At 41.9% G+C, this 21,281-nt stretch overlaps 2 protein-coding genes across 5 annotated transcripts in view; one reads left to right on the top strand and one right to left on the bottom strand.

Moving 5' to 3' along the window:
• Window positions 1–19,924, top strand: part of slc38a10 (solute carrier family 38 member 10) — a 33,077-nt gene extending 13,153 nt beyond the window's left edge. For 2 of the 4 annotated variants that reach the window (XM_037980610.1, XM_017418434.3), the window contains exons 3-18: window positions 736–853; window positions 1,074–1,119; window positions 1,300–1,393; window positions 1,565–1,708; window positions 4,872–4,996; window positions 9,969–10,071; window positions 10,224–10,406; window positions 11,548–11,659; window positions 13,197–13,303; window positions 13,396–13,549; window positions 15,565–15,720; window positions 15,798–16,235; window positions 16,329–16,406; window positions 16,999–17,019; window positions 17,396–17,536; window positions 17,884–19,924. In XM_037980610.1, the coding sequence (XP_037836538.1) occupies window positions 736–853; window positions 1,074–1,119; window positions 1,300–1,393; window positions 1,565–1,708; window positions 4,872–4,996; window positions 9,969–10,071; window positions 10,224–10,406; window positions 11,548–11,659; window positions 13,197–13,303; window positions 13,396–13,549; window positions 15,565–15,720; window positions 15,798–16,235; window positions 16,329–16,406; window positions 16,999–17,019; window positions 17,396–17,536; window positions 17,884–19,073 (3,210 nt within the window). In that variant the 3' untranslated portion in view covers window positions 19,074–19,924. Of the gene's footprint in view, window positions 1–735; window positions 854–1,073; window positions 1,120–1,299; window positions 1,394–1,564; window positions 1,709–4,031; window positions 4,157–4,871; window positions 4,997–9,968; window positions 10,072–10,223; window positions 10,407–11,547; window positions 11,660–13,196; window positions 13,304–13,395; window positions 13,550–15,564; window positions 15,721–15,797; window positions 16,236–16,328; window positions 16,407–16,998; window positions 17,020–17,395; window positions 17,537–17,883 lie in introns of all 4 variants that reach the window. The other 2 variants (XM_017418433.3, XM_037980611.1) reach the window with 2 other exon arrangements.
• ndufaf8 (NADH:ubiquinone oxidoreductase complex assembly factor 8) lies at window positions 19,919–21,197 on the bottom strand. Its single transcript, XM_017418440.3, has 3 exons — window positions 20,904–21,197; window positions 20,240–20,350; window positions 19,919–20,149 (listed from the first exon to the last, which is right to left on the bottom strand). Exons 1-3 carry the CDS (start codon window positions 20,982–20,984, stop codon window positions 20,129–20,131), a joined length of 213 nt encoding a protein of 70 aa, XP_017273929.1. The 5' UTR covers window positions 20,985–21,197; the 3' UTR covers window positions 19,919–20,128.
• Between the last annotated feature and the right edge of the window lie 84 nt (window positions 21,198–21,281).

A 21,281-nucleotide genomic window follows, 5' to 3' on the forward strand; every position in this document is an offset into this window, starting at 1 on the left:
GTGCTATTTATAGACGCACGCCCAGGTGAGCTACGTGTCACGTGCGTGACTTTGTTTACATTAATTCTCGACCCGCGCGGAGCGCGAGGAGACATATCCACTTTGTTTACTGCCACTGGCAGTCATCCAGGAATTCACAGAACCATAGTTACAGAGTAACTTCCGTTTTACTGTTTGTCTGTTTTATGTTAGGAAGATAAAATTAATCATGTATTATTTGTTTAAAGAGTTGCGTACGTATTCTCTGACAACAATCACTTTCAAGGTCTTGATATACTTATCAGGGCGTATACATTTTAAAGAATTTCTCCCAAAGCAAAACTTTTTGTTCTGTGATGCCACCAGCAGCTATTCTGTAAGAACTATTAGAGATGGACATTAGAACTATGCATTATAACATATATGATTTGAAGCTTTTTTTATGACCTCAAAGTTTCCACAAGTCTCATATAGTGCTATCAACAGACCCGGGGACAGGAGCAATTATTTGCCATCTCTGAAATGATCAGCATGGCTGAAATACTTTACAGACTGATAAACAGAACAAATAAAGCAGGAACACGTGCAGTGCAGGTAACCTGTTAATCTGGCTGCTGCTTCACAATTATATATATATTATATGTGGACATTTCTCTCCCTAAAACAAGTTACACTTGGACTTGTGTTGTAAAGAGCAAACATGACCGATATGCATATATTATATATGACCTGATGACTCTTTCTCTGTTCTTTCAGTGTGGGATAGTGCTGGGAACTCTGCTGCTGTTCTTCTGTTCGTGGATGACCCACAAATCCTGCATGTTCCTGGTCCACACAGCCAGCTACACCAAACGGAGGACCTATGCTGGCCTGGGTGGGTAGAAGTACTAAATAAATATTGTCATGGGTTTTGTTTTTACCTGCTGAAACCGAGGAGGCAAAAATCCTGCCTGTTTTTTAAGAAAGAAGTTTGATTAAAACAAAATATATAAAATTGTGTGATTTTTTTTTTTTTTCCTTTTTGGCACATTTTTGGCCACTCGTGTCTGGTTGTCCCGATGATGTTCACACTGATATTTTTCTGATCTTTGCAGCTTTCCATGCTTATGGAAAACCGGGAAAAACTCTGGTGGAAACAAGGCAAGTTGGCACTGCTTAAAATCCACACAGTGCTTTTATTTTCTGCACGTAGGTGGACTGGGTGTGAGAAAACTAAAATAAGGACCTTACTTTCTTTAAATATCACTTTCTTTAAATATAACAACAAAAGTGTTAAAAGGTAAAATAATAGACGTGATAACTCTCTCTCTCTCCCTGCAGTATGATCGGCCTGATGCTGGGAACCTGTATTGCCTTCTATGTTGTCATCGCCGACTTGGGCTCAAATTTCTTCGCTCAGCTGTTGGGTTTACAGGTTTGAGATTTGTTTGTGAATCTGTATATTCTGTCTCCTGTTCTCTTCATTACGAAACCACCCAAAACAAGCTAAACCGGTAGCAGATGAACAGGGGCAGGACTCAGTCCTAGTCTGGAAACCGAGGCCGAAAAGTGAGTGTGTCACCGTGTCGCTCTGCTTCTGCGAAAGGTGACGGGCAGTTTCCGCGTGGTGCTGCTGATCGCCGTGTCGCTGTTCATCGTGCTCCCTCTGAGTCTGCAGAGGAACATGATGTCCTCCATCCAGTCCTTCTCGGCCATGGCGCTCATCTTCTACACCCTCTTCATGTTCACGGTGAGCCCGCTGCCACTCAGCTGCTCTCTGTGTGCCCTGCATGCCAATAAGTTGCAGCTCAGCCTGTGATTTTAAGAGGCTGTATCATCGCTAAAATATAAAAGTGATTTATCACACTAATACTCTATAACAGATCAAAAACAATCAAGCTGCAAAGTAGCAGTACGTTTATGGTTTGCACTAATAAAGATTAATTTATTCTGAGCTACTGACACAGTAGTGGTACTTGTTCTTTGTACGATAGCCGCTCTGTGGAATCTTTGGAAGACAGAAGTGTGTGTCAGAAAGATGCATACATCCAGGCTGAACACTCTGCCTTGTTTGGTCCAGTCTAAATCCTCGTCAAAAGTTTTCTTTTCAAGAGAAAGGATAGTGTGCCTCTCTTACTGAATCCGTCTTGAAAGGAAATTTAAGGAGGTAAACTTTGTCAAAAGTAAGTTATCATGGAAATTGGAGCTTAAATTTTTGCTCAGGCTAAATTAAATGTACTCCATTTTAATTTGGCATGAAAATAAACACATGATTAATGAAAGGTTTACGTATTAAACCCATTTTCAGTGAAATGAAATTAATTTTTATTGGTGCAGTCCAAAAAAACTCAACAATAAAGTCATATTGTTGCAACATTATGCACTAATAATGTTTTAATCTTGTTTTTAAGCATATTGTTGTGTTTTTGTGAGGCCCTTTTATTTTTGTGATGTGTTTTTCTCTATTTTCTAAAATACATGTTTAATTTAAAATATAGATAAATGTCATTTTTAGTTCAGCCCTTTAGCCCTGCCACCTTTTGCTTAGACTTTTTTTTTTTTTGGCAAATGGTGACATGTTGTATTCCGTGTTGATTCTTCCTTATTTTAACCAATATACCAGTCTGTTTACTTACCAACACAATATTGTCTTGCTCCTCTGTTAAAGAGCAAATCCGCCCTAAATCATTTCAGACAGAAAACAGTTGCTGTGCGTCTCGTTACAAACCCACTTTATGTTACTCTCATCTTAAATAAGTTTTAACTTTTTATTTTTTCTGATTTGCTAGTCAACATTTATTAGCCACAATAGCTGGGAGCTTAAAAATGAAAGTTAATATTATCTGTAGTAATTAAGTGCAGCTTATTAGACCACAAACATGTAAATATGTCTATTTTTAGTTTAGGTTCTTTAGAGGAAGTACCTCCTGAAGCGTGAAGCAAGTTTTACGCTGTAAAGTGTATTTTTCAGTCACACACTTTCCGTTTTCTAACAAGTCAAAGATAAACACCAACGCAGATATATATTTAAAACTACTGTGTGCTTTGTTAACAAAAATCTATAAGTGATTAGAATATTAATAATGTTTCATTTAGTGTCTTATGGTTTCGATAAAACAGTTTTTAGATTTTAATTACCTTTATAAAAAAAACATTTATATCTGTTTAAGTAGCAGCAATTCTAAACTGAAGACTTGTTATATTACCACCTTAAAAAGGCAAATGGAAACAAAATACTTCTCGTGGTTGATCAAAAAAGAGGCGAGTGAAGGAACGGGTTGTTGAAATATGCTGTTTTTGAGTGGTTGTAGGGTGTGCATTTGAGAAGGATCGCTCTTACAGGAAGTGCAAACAAGCGGAGGTGTTGCAAATTTAAGATAAAATGAGAGAAAATAAGGTTTGACGCCAGCTTATTTAACCTACTGATGCAAATGAAGAGGGCTAGATGTCACCCGTTGTTACTGTTTTTTTAAATTCGCATTACAACAAGATTATTTAAAACCAGACAAATTATTCTGCGATTTGTTTACCCCGATGCCACACGCTAAACGCTTGGATCTTACAAAAGCTCAGTAGCAGTTTTCTGTCTCTCATGATTTAGTTGGTTTACTCTTTAAATGTACACACAGATAGTTTTTGTTGTGTGTGTGTGTGTACAGCTCATGTTTTATTGAATTGCAGTGCTGCTTCCAAAGTCTTCAAAGTACCATTTGTATTCTGTGTGTGCCGTGTGACCTGTGAAGCATGTTGATAACCTTGAACAGTGGTGTGGTGTGTTCGGCTTTAGATCCAGGCCCGACCCCGGCCAGACCCCTGACCCTCTAACAGTGATGTATCTCCTTCCCTCCCTCCTTCCATCCTACCCTTAATCGATCCCTTCTTTCCTCACTCTCTATTATATAACTTCACTTGTTGTTTTCCTCTCTTTTTCTTCTTTATCCTGCCTTTCCCACTCCCCTTTGGCACCCTCTCACCCTTTGCACCTTTCGTGTGCGATCCTCCCTCCCTCCTTCCCTCCCTCCCTCCCTCCCTCCCTCCNACCCCCGCCACTCTCTCTGCTTCTGGTGCTGTAGATAGTGTTGTCGTCTCTGCGCTACGGCATAATCTCGGGCTCCTGGCTGGAGCAGGTGCACCTGTGGCGCTTCAAGGGCGTCATTCAGTGCCTGCCCATTATCGCCACAACCTTCTGCTGTCACCCGTAAGTAACACCCCCCACCCCACCCCATCCAAAAAAGTAACACCACCTTAAGGGCAGTGGGGGATGGGTGGAGAGTGAAGGAAGCCCCGTGTTTCCACCTCAACTTCACACCCCATAAACCCTCCTCATGCCTACCTGAATATTCTGCTCAGTCCACTTCCTTCATCTCCATTGTTCACCTTCAACTCTGGTTTGAGTTCTCCGTGTGTGTGTTTGTGTGTGTGTCTTTGGTGGCAGTAGTAATAAGGCGGAGGGGAATGACATAATGAAGGAAAAGGGTAACTCCGCTGCTCTCCGTTAACCCACACCCAGTATGAGCAAGCTTGGTGTGGTGGATTTAATTTTTTTTTTATTAAAGGCAATAAAAGGAGCAAGACATAGGAAACACATTCTGGTGGAAAAACCTGGGACTTTTTTTGTAGAACTCCTAAATATTCCTTGTTTTCCATTTATTTACTTTTTCTCTAATGTCTTTTTTTTAGCCTTACCGGTTTTTCTTCCAGTACGGGGTTTCCTTTGATTTCTTTCTTTTCATTTTTTTTTTTTTCACCCCTCATTCGTTACTGTCAAAACCTGTGAGCTGTCGACATGGATGCAGCCCCCCACCCCGGCCTCCCGCCCTCCTTCCCATTCTGCTGTTCATGTTCTCCCTCCACCTGTTTTCGTTTGGTTTGGGCTGTAACTCCCCCCCTCCTCCCCGCCTCCTTCCCCTCAGATGGTGCTGTCCTCGTTCAAACACGGGCTGCTCAGCGGCTGGTGGCTAGGGCAGGTCAATGTGGTGCGCTGGGAGGGTGTGTTCCGCTGCATCCCCATCTGTGGGATGGCCTTCGCCTGCCAGTCGTAAGTACTCCTCGTGCCCTTCCACCCCTTTAGAGTCACATCAGCAAAGCAAAATTTAAAAAAAACCAAACGACTCTTTAGTTGGGGGCTCATCGATTGCTGGATAATTCCTGAATATGTGAGCTTTACCTCTTAGTAACTATCTAAGCAGTGTTTTTTTTTTGTTTGTTTGTTTACGTCAAATTTGAGCAAATTTAACAGTTAGTGCATGCATACTTTCAACATTCCTTTGAGCCAAAATGAAGAACTCAGTTTGTAAAGTTAAAAAAACACAGACTTGAGAAGAAAAGGGGATTGTTGATATGGCATTTCATTTAGTCTGCTCCATTGTTTAAACTCTCTACTCTAGAAGTGCCTTGGACTAGCCTTGGACTTAAACTTCTTTTTGTCCGACCATTAAACTTACTTGACATAAAGCACTGCAAATTACTAGATACTTGTTATAAAATATTGTGCATTGCATCATCTTTATTTGAATTGAGTGCAGAAATCACATCACGGTGCTTTTCCTGATCACAGCTTCACGCCTTCACCCTCACCCCTCTGCATGCTCGGTCACTGCCGCTCGCTTTACGCGTCATCTCTTGCTCTGGGTTTGCACTGGGTTGAACTGGCGGGAGCAGCACGGAGAGTCCTGGTGGATGTAGTCCGTGTTTGATTTGAATGCGGCGCCGAGGAAGGATTCAGCGGGGTGTTTTGGTGAGGTCATTAGGAGCCAGATGTTTGGGTGGCGGCGGCGGATGGTTTTGTTTGTGTGAGGTAATTGATAGGAGTGGATGAATGCAGCCTGGAGACTTAAAACCGACTTTTAATTAACGTAATCACACAAAACTAACAAAACACGATGCGGTGGGAACGTGCATGTCACCCAAAATGAAGGAAAGTATGAGCTTGTGTGCGTGTGTTTTGTGCGTCAGTTCTCACTAGTTGTGCTAAGTGATATTTGGCAGGGGGATTTCTTGGCCTGTGGTCAGGCTGAGCGAGGCAAGCGCTCAGTTAGGCAGCAGGCAGCTTAAGCCAAACCACTAATCAACACATTGGACTGCCGCCATCTTACAGACACACTGATGTATTCACAGGCTGATTAAATAGCTCTTAGCACATTGGATTTTTATTGCGTTCATGAAATGTGTTTACTTTCAGTTAAAACATTACTTAACATCACCATTATGACAATGACAGGGTGGGGGCTCGTCTTGTCTGTTTTAGGGGGAGGTGGGGGACTATTGGGGAGTGTGCAGCAGTTGGCTCATAAGGACAAATAAAAATGTTCGGGGGGAAAAAAAAAAAATCCTCTGTGCTGCTGCAGTAAAGAGTCAGTGGCATTCAAACGTTTGGGCACACTGCTCAAAATGTCTGTTCATATCAATAGTTAAGTCAGGATATAATGAACTGAATTTCCAAAGATATAAAGTTAAAAATGAAGAGAACGTAAGAGAATGTCACCGCTCTTGTTGGCAAAACGAGGCCATTAACCCTTCAGATCCTAAAGGGTTCTGGTTTTTGAAGTGGGGTTGAATAACGTGTATGAGTAGTCAGTATCTAACTTGGAGTAGACAGCAGTCAGTGCTTTTACTTTTGGAAAATCTGAGGAAGCTCCATGAAGGAGTGAAGTGACTTATTGCAATTAGTTCTTTGTCAGTCACAAAAACTGACTGCGTTAAGTGTACTTGGTCCAAGTACTATCTGATGTAGAAGTTGCACAGTGCAGAAATCCACAACATGGTGTTTGATCAAACGCTTGTAAAAAAAAAAAAAACACAGTTTCAAGTTGGAGTTGCTTCAGATAGCTGAAATTCACCTTTTACGGTCCCTGCTCTAAGTAGCTGTCAGCTTGACTCCTCCATGAGAATTTCTCCCTGATTCTCCAAACTGAGGTCACTCTAGACCAGAGGTCTCCAATCCTGGTCCTCGAGGGCCACCATCCTGCATGTTTTCCTTGTTTCCCTGCTCCAACACACCTGATTCAGTGGTTCAATCACCTCTTCATGTTCTGCAGAAGCCTGTTAATCACCCATTGATTCAAATCAGATGTGTTGGAGCAGAGAAACAAGGAAAACGTGCAGGATAGAGGCCCTCGAGGACCAGGATTGGAGACCACTGCTCTCGACCCTTTCACAAAACACCTTCAAACCCAACCCAAGATCCCCTTTTTTTTCCTGTTTTGGTGTGCATTCCATAACTATCAAGGCAGCGGGGGGGGGGTGTAAAAATGGAAATCATTTGCGTAAACATAAATAATGGCTGTAGCCAGATTGATTGGTGCATTGTGAAGAACTACATGATCCTTAAGAAGAGGCTCAGCTTTGCAGCCTTATTGCGGAACTGTTCTGTAAAAGGAGTGTCTGACTGTTGTCTACTGCAGATAAGATACTGACTGCTCACAACTAGTGTATTCAACTGCACCTTCAAAGACAGAGTTATCATTTTAATCTACATAATTAAGAACTATTAAAGTAAACAATGTCTACAAAGCAGGAGAATGCTATTAGACAATGGCAGTTTTGTAATGTAATTAAGAACAGGCAATTATCAAGAAGAGTCGAGAGAACGACGAAGGGAGAAAAAACTTTCAGAAAGAACATCAAATATTTTTGGAAAGGCAAATCAGAACCAAATTCTGACTACAAAGTGGTTTATTTTAAGGTCCTATCTGTGAAGCAGCACTTGAAACAGTCATCACACCAAAAATAACACCTAATGTTTTCACATGAATATCTAAATAATCCTGGTGGGTTTGGGGAAAACGATCTGTGAGCTGATAAGGTTTGAACTGTTAAATATAAAGTATGTTAAAAAAAAAAGTTGCTGCTTCTTTAACATGAATAAAATCTTTATCACTGCAAAAAGAGGGGTGAGCTGAGCATTTTGCCATGCCTCTTAAAATCCCTGATTTCTCCAACATTAGGAATCTTTTTAAGAAAAAACAAAACTGTAAAAAGGTAACATGGAGAATAATTTCACATAAGTAGATTCTTTTTCCAGGAAGAAAAAGATCAAATCCCTCATTCAGTTACTAAGAGATTTACAAAAGCTGTGAATGTTGCCTGATTTTTAATTTTTTTTTTGTTTTGCATCTTTTATTTTTTCTCTTGCATAACTATTGTTAGAAACAGACATTTTACCAGCAGTGGCCAGACTTTTGCATGCGGCTGAGTTTTAAGGTTGTTGAAGTACATTAGGACATTAGCCGTTGAGTCAGGACTATTGAGTGGCCGTTAGATATTTTAGCTTTGGGCTAACCGTATATAGTTTTATTTAACCTTGGCTGTAAGATTTACTGGTTCGCGGATTAAATCAGCATCGAGAAATGGCATCATGGGACAGCGTGAGCTAATAAAATCAGAGTGTGTGAAAGTGAGACTGGCGGCGAAGGAACAAGGGAAAGAGAAAGTTATGGCTTCTTGCTCCCGCTCTCATTTCTGCTCTGTGGTTCTTCTTTTGTACTCGAGAAAGAAGGTGAGGCGGAAAAGGGAAAAAAAAAAAAAAAAAAAAGAGTCTGCCAAGAAAGTTTATAATGCTGTAAAACCTGTCAGGCACTCGCTGTTATATATAAGGCCTGTAAATTTACTGGTTAATGTGCCGACGGTCCCCCTGCACACGCCCACAGGCTCTTATAGCACAGGGCAGGAAATGATAGAGAGAGAGAGACAGACAGGTGATCTCAGGTCCAACCTCAGCCAGCCTTGACTACTGTCACCCTTTCCGTGCCGCACACATGCAAGAAGTGCATACACAGGTACCACTTGACGTACCCCCACTGCCATCACCTTTCTTTGGTTTACAACCGTTTTGCATGTACTGTCATTCTCACAACCTCAGTGTTACTTTCTCTTTATCACTTGACTTGCTTAAACACGATTATATGAGATTTGGGAGCCTGTTTATGGAGTCAGGAATCTACTAAATCAGGTCCGAGACAGCGACTCCCCTGTCAGATAAAGTTTGGATAAAAACAAGTTGGTGAAACCTGATCAATTCTTGAATGCCCATGAGATCACGCTTGTGCGATTACATAGGCGCACAGCAAATAATCTACTCCAAATACTTACTTACAACAACCTCCCCAACAGTTAAAAGCATCTATGAAAATCTTAGACCATCGCATAGATTTAGACAAAGTCTGGGTTGTGCCAGCTAGGGAAATAAAAGTGTTGTAATCTGTGTTTTTGGATTTGCACAACCCGTGTGCGCAGGCTTGTGGAAAACCGGCTCAAGGTGTAACATATTTGATTAAAATGAGCTGGTAGCTAATCCACCTTTCTAGGCATCGAAGGTGTTCTGTTTGATTTCACAATGATCAATAAGAGATATCGATCTGTCCTACTTTACTGATCCCAAAATGCTCCAGTCTGTGCTCTATAGGTAATATCTCACTGAGCTGTGAGTGTTGGAAACCAGCTGGAGACAAAATTGTGAGGAAAACGTGTAAATTTTTCCTCCAGCTCCCCCGCGTCCCAGAATGGAAAATGCGGGTAATGAAAATGGATTGAGGAATGGCTAACCACAAGCACTGCATTGTTGTAGATGATGATTTTTATTTGAAATGTTTATTTATATATATAATATATTTAAAATGTATAAATTCTAGTGAGACAAAGGAAGAATAAAGAAATTGGTACCTTGAGTGCGCTGCTGACAGGGACAGGAGGAAAGCGATGCATCATTTGATTACTGAGCAGCACAAATGGGCCCCCATATGGCTGCTCATTAAAGAACTCTACAGAGCCGTTTCCAATATTAAATTTAAACTAAGTGGAAGATTGTCATTTTGTCAGCTGTCAGGACGGAAAAATAAACAACTCAATTTACCGAACATCTGTGGGGCTGCACGTCTTGACCTCCTGACTTGAAGTGGCACAGTTAACGCTCCTTCAGAGGGTTCTGTAGCAGTAGCACATACAACCGCAGCAGCGGTCTTGTGTCAAGCGGCGTGTCGAGTTTGTTGTTTTGGCCTGCTCGTCTTTCACAGGCAGGTGCTGCCGACCTATGACAGCCTGGATGAGCCGTCAGTCAAACGCATGAGCACCATCTTCACCTCGGCTCTCAACGTGGTCACCATCTTTTACATCACTGTGAGTGGAGCTGCACTTCCACACACACATTGTGTCGTTTTTTTGTTCTAGTAATACTGTTAAAGCATTAGCTTGTCATAATCAGCTGCCCTTTTAAGATTAACATCTCAAATGTGAGTTTATTTTTCTCAGTGCCCTCTTTTCTTATCCAGGTGGGCTTCTTCGGCTATGTCAGCTTCACCGAGCACATTGCTGGCAACGTGCTGATGAACTTTCCGTCCAACCTGGTGACCGAAATGATCCGTGTGGGCTTTATGATGTCTGTGGCTGTTGGATTTCCCATGATGATCTTGCCTTGCCGCCAGGCTATTAACACCATGCTTTTTGAGCAGCAGGTGGGCTCAGAAACCACTTCGATACACTTCCTGTGAGAGGACTGCTCCGCACATCTGAGAAGTGCCTTTGTTTGCTTGTTGCTATGGTTGGAATTGAAATTGAAAGTTCCTCCTTTATCCAAATTATGCTGTCTATACAGTATGGATGCAAAGTATATGTGTGTGTTAATGACAACATTACATTCTGGTAGTTCTCAGCATAAAAGCATTATTCCTTTTAATGCAGCTAGGCTTGCCAATAATTTTATTTAAGAGATATGTTGTGCGTTTTCTTCTGCTGCTGCCAGTATTATCATTCATTTGGAGAAACTGCAAGTTTAACTGCAGCCCCCTGATTAATAAACCCTAACAGTTCAGATGATCCTCAGACTAATTTGCACTGATTTATGAAAACATTTATGGGAAAAAAATCAAATGGTGTGCAGGTAATTTTTGTCATAATTCTATTTTCCAGTAATCTTGTCAAATTTGTGTGTGAGAGCTCTTGTCGGGGTTTTAAAAAGTTTTAGTGGCTCATCCCACAGGTATTGTTTTCAGAAAGTTGCCTCCTTTCTTCGTTTCAAGTGTGATCTATGCTTTTAGAGTCAACCCAATTCAAAATAAGAATTGTGTTTGCTAAGATAATATATCTTAGCAAACACAAAAATGTCTATAACTCTGCTAGTTTTACAGATATCGAGCTAAAAGCCAGTGTGGTAGTAGCTGAGAGTCATTCCCAACACATACTGTGAGCATGAACAGATCTCGTTATACCGCAAAACAACATGACTCTTGTCATTTTTCAACATAGAAAGAGGATTTTAGCTTAAAACGTTGGCATGAAGGACTGCTAGGCCTTTAATTTGGGAGATGGATGTTAAACCCTTGGTGCAACATTAGTTAAAGATTGGAGTTTTGATTTGCTACTGCAGACAGTTGCTTCTAATAACCAAAATAATATAAGTCTAGTTCTGTAAGAACCGCAAAACGCACAGATGATAGGCTTTTGTGTGTGATTGTTGTGTTGTCAAGACCCAGACATTGCCGTCAGTTTTTTAAATTTAAGATTGGTCACCCTGAGTGGTAGAATTGTGTGTGTTTTAGTCCTTTTTCCTATTACTTTTCTTTCTCTCACGTCCTGATCTTTGTTTCCATCTTACAGCAGAAAGATGGGACATTCGCTGCCGGAGGTTACATGCCTCCTCTGCGCTTCAAGATGATCACCCTCTGCATTGTTTTTGGCACCATGCTGGGAGGCATTCTCATCCCTAATGGTACATCCCGTGTGTGTGTGTGTATGTGTATGTGTGAACGATTGGGCATGGATTGAATGGGCTAAAATTGTATGTGTGTATGTGTAGCTTGCTGGAGGTCTTTAAGGTGCATGTGTTCCTTTATGTGGGGCGGAGTAGCTGGGGAGCTTTACGATGTGTGTGAATGTGACTTTACGAGTCAGTGACTGTCACACTCTAACACAGTCTTTAAATCAGGGCCCCAACTTTTATCTCCTTTTAGATGGGCTGACAGGTAGATAGGGCTGTTATTCTTCCCGACTCACACACTCGCGCACAAACACAGTCACACAAACACAAGTCCACGCGCACACCAATATTGGCTCTCTGTCAGTTTCTTTAAGTTTGTTTCCCTCGACCGTTCACCTCCAAAATGGTGGAGACGAGGAGCTGCAGCATTACTTTATGTCCCATTCATCCGTTCGGTTGTTTGTTAAAGCTTTGATAGGGTGACCACACAGGCACACACAGATGTACGCACTTGGGGGGGGTTGGCTGGGTCTCTGTGTATCTAATCAGACTAATAGACTGAGGAGAAAGGGAGTGAGGACCCCGGGGAGAATGGACACTAAATCTGAGGGAAACAATATGGTGTCCGTCCTCTGGATGAACGATAGGTTTCCGGGCTGGATGCCCAGCAGGCCGGTCTACAGAGGCAGGGCTGGGCCAAAGCTCTCCCTGCACCGCCAGGAGCCATGTGCCATGGTTGGTGGCGCCTATAAATGGCAGACGCTGGTATAAATTTAGCTCGCAGTACAAATTTTTAGATCTCTGATTTTTCTTCAACAGGAAAAAAATACTAAAGAGTGAGCCTAAATTTTTGAGCTCTGGCAGACTTGATTCTTTGTTTTTTATCAGATGTTAAGGTTTTTACCGGTCTGTGTGTGTGCATGTGTCTATTAGCCAAATGGGTCATGAACCACTGGACAAATGTTAATGCAGAAAATAATCATTAGATGTACATCTACAAGTGATTAACCTTTGGAGTCGGTCCGATTCATGATGATCGCTACATCAAACTGACCGTAGAAAACCCAGAAATGACTCCAATTCATTTGATTTCATAGATAATGTGTTAAAATTAGGTGTTGTTGTAGGTGAGAGTCACCCTCAACGCATGCTCTGAGCGGGACTTTTCGCATTATGACCTAATGTTATTTACAAGGTTTGACCAAGATGTACACATTTCTGTCAGTTCTCAACACAAGATGATCCTAATCTGAAAGTCTGACATGAAAGGTGGTGGGCGATACGTAGTCCTTAAATTTTTTATGTAGCTAGAACCTCAATCTTTTGACCTATTAGCTCATACATTAGATTAAATTATTATAGGAATAAAGAAAAAGAACTATCTAATTATTGCAGCTTTGACTTCATAAAGGTACCCAACTATTTATAATCATTATCATGTTTATTTCAACTGTTTCACTTTGACTGCAAAAACTGCAAAACGTCTCCCTGGGAATACACAGTTGGCATTATTTCTTATTTCTGTTTTTTTTTTTTTTTTTCTTATCAGTGGAAACCATCCTGGGCCTGACTGGTGCCACCATGGGCAGTCTCATATGCTTCATATGTCCTGCTCTCATCTACAGAAAGATCCAGAAGAATGGTGTCGTTTCTCAGGTTAGCGTCTACCCTTTCCTTTATTATTTCTTTGTGAATATGTTACATCTCCGTTTCAGGCCATTCTCACATTTCGTCCTTCTGTGGTGCAGCTTGTGCTGTGTGTTGGCCTGGGAATCCTACTCATTAGCACCTTCACCACCCTCTCGATTTCGGCCAGGAGCTCCAGCTCCAGCCTCCAAGTTCATCCTCCCCCAGCAGCTGACAGGAACAGGCAGCCGCCACCAGACCTTCCCGAACCGCACGGTAAAGATCATGACTTCCTCTAATGGCTGGCAGACACTTACCCGGTTGATGGACTGGAAATGAAAGTGGTTTTCTAATGAGCCGTGGAAACATTTACCTCAACGGGCCAGAGCTGGGGCTGCATGCAGTGTGTACGGTTGGACAACGCCACTGCATGTAATTACTTTATGCAAAATGCCCCGGCAATACAGGAGACATGTTTATTTTCTTGTTTTCCTTTCAAAGTCGATGACTGGTACAGCACCTTTAAACGAACGGTGTAAAGAGGATATGAACCAGAAGCAAAGGGCCAGTGAGACTAAAACAAAAGCACAAAGTCGCAGCAGAAGAAAGAGTTTCTTTTATCTCTGTGAGAAGAAAAGCTGGAGACAGACAGAGCGACTGGGAGACAGACAGGCAGGCTGAAGAGATAACCTCTTGATAATATCTGAAAGCCGCGCTGAGTGCTTGACATTGATGAAGCAAGATTGATGCCCTTCAAATTCTGGCAATTTCTCTCCTCCCCTCTGCCTCTCTTCGTTTCCCCTGCTCCCCTCCACCCCCTCTCTCTGTTAAAATACATTGTCTTCAGCCTCCTCTACCCTCACATCTCCTGTGGCTTCTAGAAAATGTCTGCAAGCTCCGGCTGTACGAAGCAAAGGCTGGATATGTATTTGGCAGAAGATCAAACGGAGAGAAGACTCTGAGGGAACTGTTTCTGCTAATGTTTGCCTCTTTTTTTGGGGGGGGGAGCAAAAGGAGTCTGAAGGGAAACCTGACATTTCACCATCTCTTCTTCTTTTTTTACCACATTTGTTCTGTTTGTTTCGACCCATTCACCGATGCAGGAAACTCTCTGCCTTCCTTTTTCTCTTTTTCTGTACCTTTCCCTGCTGTTATTGGAGCCCACGTCGGCCAAACTCTGCACCTGTTTCCTGTTCATCAGTTTGAACTCTCCTTCCTCTCTCCTCTCCTTATTCAGTACTCAGTACCAGCTGTGCCAGAACAGGCATTTTTGATACGTGCTGCCACCTAGTGGGTTCTTTGATCAGGCACTGAGAGCTTCAAAACTGTTGTAGTAAAATGTGTTTTAAGTTGACGTGTACAAGAACACAAAGTAAATGAATTCCTTAAAGTAATGCATACCACCCGCTGTCTTTTGTGCCAGAGTTTTAAACTAAAATGATCTTATGATAAGAAGAGAGAGTTTCAGCCATTTTAGTCAAACCTTGTGAATGACGGTATGCGCAGTCTCATGTGATACTGCATGATCTGTATAAATTGTGAATTAGATTCACCTACTACCGCATCAAATTTTACCTCAATGTCTGTAAAATTTAAATAAGTCATAGCAATTTTTGTGTTTACTGTTGAATTGGGTTGACTCCAGAAGTTAATCAGTTGTGCACGTCCAACCAGTTATTATTTCACTCAGATTTGTTAGTAAAACCTTCAGTATTTTGTGCATGTGTCGCACAATATAAAGTGCTTGGAGTATATGTCATGAATTAGTTTCAGCTTTAACCACATCAAATTTTATCTCAATATCTGTAAATCTGACTGAGCGAGGGCCGTTTTTGTGTTTTCTAAGCTCAGTTGGTTGTAGGAGCCATTTTGAATTGGGTTGACTCCAAAAGTTAATCAGTTGTAGATATACATTCAGGGATTATTTTCTGCAAGTTTGATTAAAATTTGTCTGATAGTCCATGAGATATTTTGCTAACAGAACACACACAGGTGCAGGTGTTAATTAAATGACTAGTAATAAATGTTGTGCAATAGAATAACTCCACTTAACCAACACAGGAGCTAACACTGTGGAAATAAGTGGCAACATTTATGTTTTTATTTAATACAAATTAGTAAAAAAATAATAAATCCACAAATGTACTTTAACATTCTAGTTGGATCTTTAAAAAAAACTAATAGTTTATATGTTCAGTAATGAGAAGCACAGTTTAGCCAATGTCTCTGAGATTTAATTATAATAAGAGGAGGTCACTTTTAAAATATTCTAATTTTCTTTTGTTAAACAGACAAACTCCCAGTAAGGGAAGCAGAAGGAGGAAAAAATCCTGACCTTCCACCCGTGGACGGAAAGCAAAATCAGGGCGAGCCTCCTCAAATCAAAGGACTAGTCGAGCCTCCTGATAGGAAGGAGGAGGAGGTGCAGCTGGACCGCCCCGACGCCGGTAAGACCCCTAAAGCACGATCAGAACTTCACCCAGACTTTTGAGCTGTGTAGAATCACGGCCGTCTGTCCGTTCAGGTGTCGCGCTGCCAGAGGGGGAAGCCCATCGCCACGAGCCACCCATCCCCCACGACGATGTTCAGGTGGACTCCAGAAAGAACAAAGCGGAGCTGGAAGAGGAAAAGAAGGAAGCTCCTGCTAAGAGCGCCGAGGAAGAACCCAACAGACCCGAGGAGCAAGAGCTTGCCCCGAAGGTGGAAGACGGAGACGGCGATAAGGCGGAGGGGGACCGTGCGGAGGCGGCTGTACGAAACGAGCAGGAGAAACCGGGCGGTCGCGTCGTGTCCAACAAGGTGCTGGAGAAAGCTGCCGTCGAGGATGGCAAAAAGGAGGATGGAGCGCCACTGAAGGAGGCGGAAAAGCTCGATCCTGTTAAAGATGCAGAGAATGCAGCTGTCGAAGGCAATCAGGCTGCAGGAGGACAAGTTGTTGAAGCTGCCAAACCTGCAGAAAAAGGTTTAAACCCACGCTTTAAAGCAACGCCAAGGAAGAAAACGTTAGGGGAAAAAATACAACATTTAAATTGTGATTATTGTTTCTTTTTTTCAGCTCCACTTCCTGAGGGAGAGCATCATCCTGCTGAAAGGGCTGCAGATGGCAAAGATGCAGCAGATGAGAAGATGGAGGGTAAGTTAAACCGAAGCCTTTCATTTGGATTGAGTAATTCGGTTTGAATAAAAGTCGCAGCTCTAAAATTCCTGCTTGCTGTTGAAAACGACTCATATCCACATCTGAAAATCAAAATGCAAAATGCTCCAAAGTTATAAAAGCGCTTCTTTTTGTTCAGCTACATCTTACTTACTGAACATCTAAAGCTGAAATGTAAAAACTTAAGATTTGGGTTTTTGGGAATAATTACAGCGTTGGTATAATCAGAAACTGAAGTAACCTGATTACAGTTTGACAGTTGCTGCTAATTCATCGGCTGAAAGCTGTTTTTTATTTTGGCTGTTTTAGAAAAGGCTTTATTAGCTTTACTGCGATCTGATAGAAACTTCTTTCCTTTTCTCTGATCTCTCTTTGCTTGTTATATCATGATCTCATCTCAGTGCTTATTATAGCTTTTTTATTTTTTTTTATTTTACGAAACAACCCGTGATGCTCTCAGCGATCAGTTTCAGCTTGTTGGCCTGTTCACTTTTTGGTTCCTGTTGTTTACTTTTGCCCTCTTCTCTTTTCTTATTTCTTCTTATTTCTCTCTGCTGGATTCAAATGACAGTGATAAAAAAGCTGGTTGCAGGTATGAATTTCTTGCCTTTTTCTTCTCTTCATCACAATCTGTCGCTCAGACACTTTCTTCATTCATCTAGCAGCCTTTTTTTATTATTATTCTAAACTGCTTAAAAGCTGTAGTGCATTACTAAACAATGGAATTTTTAATCATATGCTAATAAAAAGAAAAACTATTCGCTGTGGCCCCTAACATAGTTTGTGTGTCTTCAGCTGTTTCATTCCAGTTTAAAGCTTTATTTTAAAGATTTGTGTTAAATGGATCCATAATTAGTGGAATACTGTTTTTGTTTTTTGCTTCTCACAAAAAAGCTTCCTAACCACCGTGTTTCCCTCCGAGCTGCTTCCTGCGTGTTTTTAAGGAAACCGGTTTTGTCTCCTTGCAGAGGGTCAGCTCGACCACGCCGTGCTGCTGCAGGTGATCAAGGAGCAGCAGGAGCAACAGAAGAGGCTTCTTGACCAGCAGGAAAAATTACTGGCTGTCATAGAAGAGCAACACAAGGAAATCCACCAGAAACAACCTGCTGGTGCGTGGAAACGCCCCACATGGCAAACTGCGCCGCTCAGGATTATTTATCCTCAAACGTATACGAAGCTGCTCCCCATTTTACAAACCCTTTCCCAATTCTTACGTGCACATTTGACAAAATTGCAAGTGTGCTTTTGTCAAACAAAAGCTGTAGTTTAATTTTAAATGCTAGGAATAAATGCTTTTTTTATCCTAAATGTATTTCAGATTTATTTTTTCATTCTGTGGTTGGTTTATATATCATCTTCACTGAATTTTAGTTAAAGATCTTCTGTAGGCTAAACATTAGATAACTCTCTTGCCTAATAACTGAATGTTAACATATTGTGTTTTTGCTACTTAAAGGAGCTGCTGACGTTGAGGCAGAGAAAAGCATCCAGGAGGGCAGAGCAGCGAAGCCCAAAGAGTCTGGCCTGGCTCCAGAGCTGAGGGGAGCTGGAGCTCCACAGGCTGAAGGAGACGAGGCTCACGCTGCGCCTCAGAATCAGGCTCCAGCTATGGACGCAGGGGCGGAAGTCCGGGGTCCTAAAGCAGACGCTCCAGCAGCTTACAAGGAAGATGACAAGGCTGCGCCTGGAGGAAAGTCTGAGAAGCAGAGCGAGCTGGGAGCGAGAGGGGTGCCGCTAGGACAGAAAAAACCTGATGACCATCTGCCTGTGGCTCAAAATGACCAGGCTGAACAAGTGAAAGGTGAAAAAAAAAGCATGGATAAAGAAAAAGACACCATTGGAAATCGTAATGAAAACCTGGAGAAAGACGTGAGCTCAAGACTGGAGAAGGAAAGGCTTGACAGGGAGGTAAAGGAAAAGATGACCAAAGAACTGCAGCTGGAAAAGGAAAAACAAGTGAGGGAAGAGCTGGAAAAAGAGAGAGCTGAAAAACTGGTCCTACAACAGCAGTTGGAGAGAGCTGACAAGGAGAGGATAGAAAAAGAAATTCTAGTAAGGGTGGAAAAGGAGTGGCAGGAGAGGGAGAAAAGAGAGAAGCGGGAGCGGGAGCTGGAGAAAGCAAAGCTTGCACAGGAGCTTCAGAGAGCCAACGGTGAAATAAATGAGAGAGCGAAAAAAGTGCTGCAGGTGGAGGAGAGTCAGGAGAGGCTGGCCAAGCTGCAGAGGGCCGTCGAAGCAAAAATTTCAGAGAAAGCTGCACAGGGGGGAGAGGGAGAAAAGGGCGAGACTTTGAAAAACGGAGGACGAGACCTCAAAGAACAAGCTGCCGCTCAGGCAGACCCCGGAGAACGGCCGGAGGAGTACGAGGCTATCAAAGCTGAGCCCCGCCCCCAAAGCTCCAACGAGAAGGGGAGGGAGCAGGGAGACACAGATCTGAGACGGAGGCGGAGAGCCCTGGGAGCCAAAGAGGCTGCAGAGCCCCTGGAGGACTCTGCAGGCCCCAGGGGGGTTCCTGGGCTGGAGCCTCTGCTGGAGCTGGGGGGCTCAGACCTGCACGCTGCCCTGGAGCAGCAGCTGCTGGCGGGGGCTGTGGTGCACTCCAGGTTGATGAAACAGGCCACGGAGGGTGATGATGGAGCAGAATAACACAACAGAAACACACATTCTTATTCCATGGCCTGAAAGCACATACTCCAAACCTGTAGAACCTCCTCATACTGTGGACCATGCTGCCTTACAGTCCTCATTATCTTCTGAAATGATTGGGACTGAACATTTGTGTTTCATTATACTCCGAATAGAACCCAAATTCTTTACCAAAGTAAGTAAATAATAACTTATTTTAGTCTTTGAAGAGGACAAATTGAAAGAGGTCACTGTGTAAATGTAAATACATCTATGCAAATTCTACTTATGGAAGATTTAGACTGGAAAAAGCTGTATTTAACATTTGTGGCAATTTAATTTTGTTTTTACAGAGCAGCTCATGGAGTGTGGCTCTCTTGATGGGATATTCAGATGTAAGAATCTTTTCTTGTATCACTGACCTCATAAAACACAACGTGGCTCAAAGCTCGTCTTTAACGGTTGTATATTTTCAGTTAAAGGAACAGGTTGAAGCACCCGCGAGGTACATAATGTAGCCTTACAGCCATTTACTGAAACATTCCACTTTTATCTGTTCCTTGTAGATTTCTTAGTGCCTTTCAGTCTACATGCTGCAGAACACAAGTGTTATTGAAACTAAATGTACTGGGGTCTTTTTGTTTTTTGTTTCTTACTTAGTGGTCTTGTTCAGAACATTTATGTTAAAACAAGACTGCGACCCAAAATCTGGACTGTATTTTGCGGTTTCGTTAATCAGACTCGTCTGGAGATTCCAGCACATCAACATCCCGGACCATGGCTTTGTACAAGAGAGTATTTTTTTATGTGTGACGTATTCATGTGTATTTTACTGGTAAGAATCAATAAAAGATCCACAAGAAAAGTGACAAGTTGGTCTGTTTAAATAACACAAACGGATATGAAACAGTTTTCTGTACATTACACAATTGGATCCACAAGCTGTTAGAAATGATCCTCTTTGTTCTGGAGAAGTTAATGAACTTAAAACTTATTTGTTTTTGTTTTTTTTTTCTACAGATTAGCAATATCATTTCAGGGTTGATCCATTTTAACTTTCTGCTCAAGACCAGTGTTCATTTGGCTCTTTTCTTGGCCTGTGAAACAAACAAACAAAAAAAAGAGAAATGATTGTAAATCAGTGTCGGTACGTCCATTTAAAACACGCGTGAGGAGATCGGACTTACTGCGTTTGTAAAACAGGTCTTCAGGGCCTGGAACTCCTTGGCACACTGGTCCCTCTTCAGCTCCTGTTTGCTTGTGGTTGTTTCTGCCACACACTTCCCATACACTGCTGCCTAAAGCAGAATGATTCCAGCAAAAACATGTAAACAGACTTCTTGCACTTAGCAGTCGTCACTGTTATATAGTTTTATATTACAATGTAGTTATTGTAGAAAATGCTGCTATGTTTTGTGTGTACAGAATGCTGCCGGGGTCGTAGTTTTCACTTATTCTTCCTGCATTTTGGTCAGAATGGCTTTCCTTCTGAATTATGCAGCTGAACTAAATTAACTGAAGCTGAACAGACTGAAAGTTGTGAAGCAAGACCAAAAAGAAGTCCATTAAACACGTTGTGGAGGGATCCAAATCCAGTAAGTTGTAACTAAACTCATCAACTTTACATCTTGTAATTCTGTAAAGACAAAAGTAGTTTCTTCAAACTTCAAGGTCAACAAGTTTGAGATGTTTAGTTGCCATTATAGCCCCCAATTATTTACAAATATCCAACAAATGTTTTTTCATTCATGAGCTACTAATTAGTTAGAAGTTAGGACAATGTACAACACCACATTAGTAGGATGTTGACATGGTAGCAACACATTGCTATAAATGCTTTCAAATGCTTACCTCATCTGCACATTGAGCAAAAAGTTCAGAGAAGAGTCTCATTTTCTCCCGGCTGCGACTCCACACGTTTGACCCCGACATGATAACAAGCAGGCATTAACCGGTCCGGTGTGTGTTTTACATTAGCAATAGACTAAAAAGGTATTTTCAAAAGTCAGTGCTATCATTGGTTTGTTAAATGCACCAACAAACCCAAAACTCTGTAAAAGAAAAATACTTATCATACAGAGGATATGGCATTCTTGTAAACAGTGGTCAGCGCCATATTGATGACTCCGCCACCAAGAAAACGTCCGGCAAGATATACCCAAATGTGATTGGCTCGTTTACCTGTCAATAAAAGTAGGTCCTAAAGGTGGAGGGACACCCTAAAATCTG

Source organism: Kryptolebias marmoratus, linkage group LG17 (genome assembly GCF_001649575.2).
Source record: "Kryptolebias marmoratus isolate JLee-2015 linkage group LG17, ASM164957v2, whole genome shotgun sequence".
NCBI lineage: Eukaryota > Metazoa > Chordata > Actinopteri > Cyprinodontiformes > Rivulidae > Kryptolebias > Kryptolebias marmoratus.

Excerpts from the sequence above, each read along its gene's own strand:
- ndufaf8 (XM_017418440.3), bottom strand. The coding sequence starts at position 20,984 with ATGTCGGGGTCAAACGTGTGGAGTCGCAGCCGGGAGAAAATGAGACTC. Across the intron at positions 20,351-20,903 it reads TTGCTCAATGTGCAGATGAG|GCAGCAGTGTATGGGAAGTG; the intron begins GTAAGCATTTGA and ends ATTCTGCTTTAG. Across the intron at positions 20,150-20,239 it reads AGACCTGTTTTACAAACGCA|GCCAAGAAAAGAGCCAAATG; the intron begins GTAAGTCCGATC and ends TTTGTTTCACAG.